At 45.4% G+C, this 3,707-nt stretch overlaps 1 protein-coding gene across 1 annotated transcript in view; it reads right to left on the reverse strand.

Annotated features, from left to right (window-relative positions):
• The window catches only part of LOC101760736 (cytochrome P450 89A2-like), a 7,372-nt gene extending 5,697 nt beyond the window's left edge, over positions 1-1,675 (reverse strand). Inside the window, exon 1 of the mRNA XM_022827714.1 lies at positions 947-1,675. Coding sequence (XP_022683449.1) covers positions 947-1,675 — 729 coding nt within the window. The remainder of the gene's footprint in view (positions 1-946) is intronic.
• Between the last annotated feature and the right edge of the window lie 2,032 nt (positions 1,676-3,707).

The following is a 3,707-nucleotide window of genomic DNA, read 5'->3' on the forward strand; positions in this document are numbered from 1 at the left end:
ACCGGATCCTTTGAACTTCTCTGAAACCTCTCCGGAGATGCTTCGAATTCTAAACATCATATGTCAAAACTTGTGCGAAACCTTATCGATTTTTTACCACAGCCTCTGCATACGAAATCATAGCATCTTGCAAAATCTCATGATTTTCAAACTTCGTTTGTATTTTTGAGAATTAAACAATCATTTGGCCACACGTTCGTAGTCGTGTTTCCTTAGCAAAATGTACGAAATTTCTTTTCATTTTCTGGGTGAGACCTCAATTTAGACTCACTAATATGAATATGATTTTTTCACTCATATTATTCCATTATTCCAACCACCTGTAGTTCAAATTTGACTTAAATCAAAAAATTACTCTAAATGAAATTAATTGATTAAATGTAGCAAACAGGTCATAAAATAGTCCATCTTCTACCATGCAGTGCCAAATGCCATACATGTGGAGTGTAAAAAGTTTGGAGGGTGGAGGAGGGGAAAAAAAATTATGTTTGCCGAGTGTACCCCCTAGCACTCGGCAAACTATAGGGTTTGCCGAGTGTGTCAAAAGACACTCGGCAAAGACTATAGTTTGCCGAGTGTCCCATCGTGACACTCGGCAAACTAGTGCCTTTGCCGAGTGCCCTATATTGACACTCGGCAAACACTAACGGCCGTCACGGAGGGGCGCCGCCGGCGGCACGGGGAAGTCACGTGGGTGGCAGTTTGCCGAGTGTCAAAGTTTGCCGAGTGCCTGTTGGGTGTTTGCCGAGTGTTTTTTGGGTGGCACTCGGCAAACCGGTCGTTCGCCAAGTGTTTTGTTTTTGCCGTGTGTTTTTTATGTTACACTCGGCAAAACGGTGCTTCGCCGAGTGCCCGAAAAAAAGCACTCGGCGAAGTAATTACACTCGGCGACGTTAACCTTTCCCGTAGTGGGACTAACAGCTCCTCCTGCCGGTGCCGGAGAGACCAGTATCCTCTTCCACCGGCGCCGGAACACGAGCTTGGTGACCGCGGGGCACACGCCGAACACCTGGAAGCCGATGGCCGACGTCAAGAACTCCCTCTGCAGCGCCTCGACGGACGCGACGACGCCGTCGGCGGCGAGTCCCTCGCCGAAGCACATGCTGGTGAGCACGCGGAACATGGCCCGGTGCAAGAGCCCCTCGACGACAACTACCCCGTCGGCGCTCATTTGCCGAGTGACGCCGGCGACGAGCCCCGCCACGGCGCGCCGGCGAGCACCGGCGAACCGGCGTAGGCGCGACGGCTGGAACACCTTGCCGGTGAGGTTGCGCCGGAGCACGAGCCAGAGCGGGCCATACGCGCCGGAGGTGATGTTGTGCTGGTTGCTGGAGAAAATCCGGGACGGGAGGTTGGCCGGCGGCCTGTCGGCGAACGCCGCGCCACGCTGTACCAGGGCACGGTGCGCCACGGCATGGTCGGCGACGAAGATGGCCGGGCGAGACGGGAGCAGGTAGAGGGTGAAGACCGGGCCGTACCGGGACCGGGCGGCGCTGATGATCCGCTCGATGCTGAAGTTGGTCCGGCCAAGGAAGATGAGCGGACCAATCAGTGATAGCAGTGGAGGACCGGGCGGGAGCGGCGGCTTTCCGGTGACTGGCCGGAGGGAAGAGAGGAGGAGGGAGACGGCAAGGCAGAAGGTGATGGAGAGGGAGTGGTAGAGCCAGTCTTCCATGGCTGAAGGTGGACGAAGGAACTGAGCAGCTTTCAGTCGCAACATTTTATTATCTTCTGCGAGTTACACATGCTTACAATAGTTAATAGCATGCGTGAGCATCTCAAGGATTTGTTGCAGGTCTGCTGCACATGACGCAAGTGCTCTGTGCTCGGTCTCAACACTTAATCATCACTGCTAACAAGATAATCAAAGGGATTACAACTACATAATCTACGATCTAAATTACTCGTATACTCCATTATGAAAATTAACCAAATAAAGTACCTATATAACTATAACTATCTACTTATAAATTATTCATCTCTGTTATTACAAAACCATTAAACAAGAGTAACCCTGGCCTACATCTTCCTCTAAACATTTGTTCACAATAAATATAGACTTTTTGAGTCTTGCAACTTGTTCACAATAAATTTGATAGTCGAATTTTTTCGTTTTAGCAAATAAAATTTCTTTTAGCTGAATTGAAATAGTATTACAATCCTCCCTTAGCCACTCGGGAAGGCAACCAACCATGAATAAAGTGGATTACTCTCCGATGATAATGACATTATTTGCTTGGAAAGTGCTTTGTCATGGTGCTTAGCCGCTTAGTTGAGGAAACTACGAACGAGCCTGATTGATTTGCTGCTAACATTTTGGCATGATCGCTCTCCGTTGGCTTTCTGCCATCGTCTTCGGGATCGAGAGGCCGAAGAGCCAGTATGTCTAGCAATCCTCCGCAAAGCTGCAACCGGCAGCGTTGCGTAATAGAGGGACGAACAGCTCCTCCTACCGGCTCCGGAATCCGGATTGACAGCGTCCTCTTCAGCCGGTGTCAGAACTGGAGCTTGGTGCACGGGCATAGTCATGAACTCATTTTTTTCATTGTTAGGGGACCAACAGTGGTAAATTTTTTAAAATTTGGTTGAATTTAATTATCCAGTGGAAAACTGTAAGACAGAGGGGCTTGGTCCATGCCTGCCTCCTCCCTCCGCTAATAGCTTGGTGACTGTTGATGCTCATTGTTGACACACTTTTAGTGCTATTTAAATGGTATTTTCATACATATTCTTATACTAACCAGCCACTTGGCACTTGAAATAACTCGCCACAAGATGCTCAGTTTTCTTCTTCCATGCTAAGCACAATGCTTAAGCATGGGGGATGCTGCGCTACACTTCATTACAAGCATCAAAAGGACGATAAATTCTTCCTCAACCTTCTCTTTGTACATCTCTTTCTAAATGCCTGTGTATATAAGCCTTCAATCATAAATTCGATGTATGCTTTGTATACCTCTTCCTATAATAACATGGCTACTAGGAGTACAACCTAGTTTTATTTTCAATAAATCATGATCACCTTGTGCTCACCACGATGATAATAATTTTGGTATAACCTTGCTTATAGAAAAATGATGAAGGTTGCCGCTTTGTTTTACCTACACAATATTGTATATGAATTGACTAATTGCTCTTTATTTAATGAACTTAAATTGATTAATTACCGGCTCTTTTAATTGTGGAGGTTAAATGACAAAATTCTAGACCCACAAGCTCTATGTGCTCTTTGATTTAAGTTTTTGATAACTTGGTTTGTTTTTATTTAAAAATTAATTCATATGCTATCTACACATTTGTGAATCTCTTGCAAAGTTCTACCTACCAGAGCCTATATACATGCATGATTTTTCATGATGAAAGCTTTAGATTGCAAACTTATATTTTGATGAGTTGGATTAATATTGCTTTTTATGGTATGAGACTTAGAAGCTGGCCATCTCTTTTGTGTAAACCTTTTTCTTGCTAGCCTTTCTATCCATGCATTGTTAGTTTCTACACTGGAAATTTCACAAACTTTTATGGGCACCCAACCTAAACCCAAATTATCATTTTTGTGACTACCACCCTCACCACAATCTATTATTGAGTATGGAAAAATATTTTGACAAAAATTCAGAAGATTAATTAGTGCCTTTTCAAGAAAATCAAGACCTAGAGGCGTCCACCGGTACGGAGAATAAAAAGTGAAGAAAACAGAGGCCAGA

This window comes from Setaria italica, chromosome VI (genome assembly GCF_000263155.2).
Source record: "Setaria italica strain Yugu1 chromosome VI, Setaria_italica_v2.0, whole genome shotgun sequence".
Classification (NCBI taxonomy): domain Eukaryota; kingdom Viridiplantae; phylum Streptophyta; class Magnoliopsida; order Poales; family Poaceae; genus Setaria; species Setaria italica.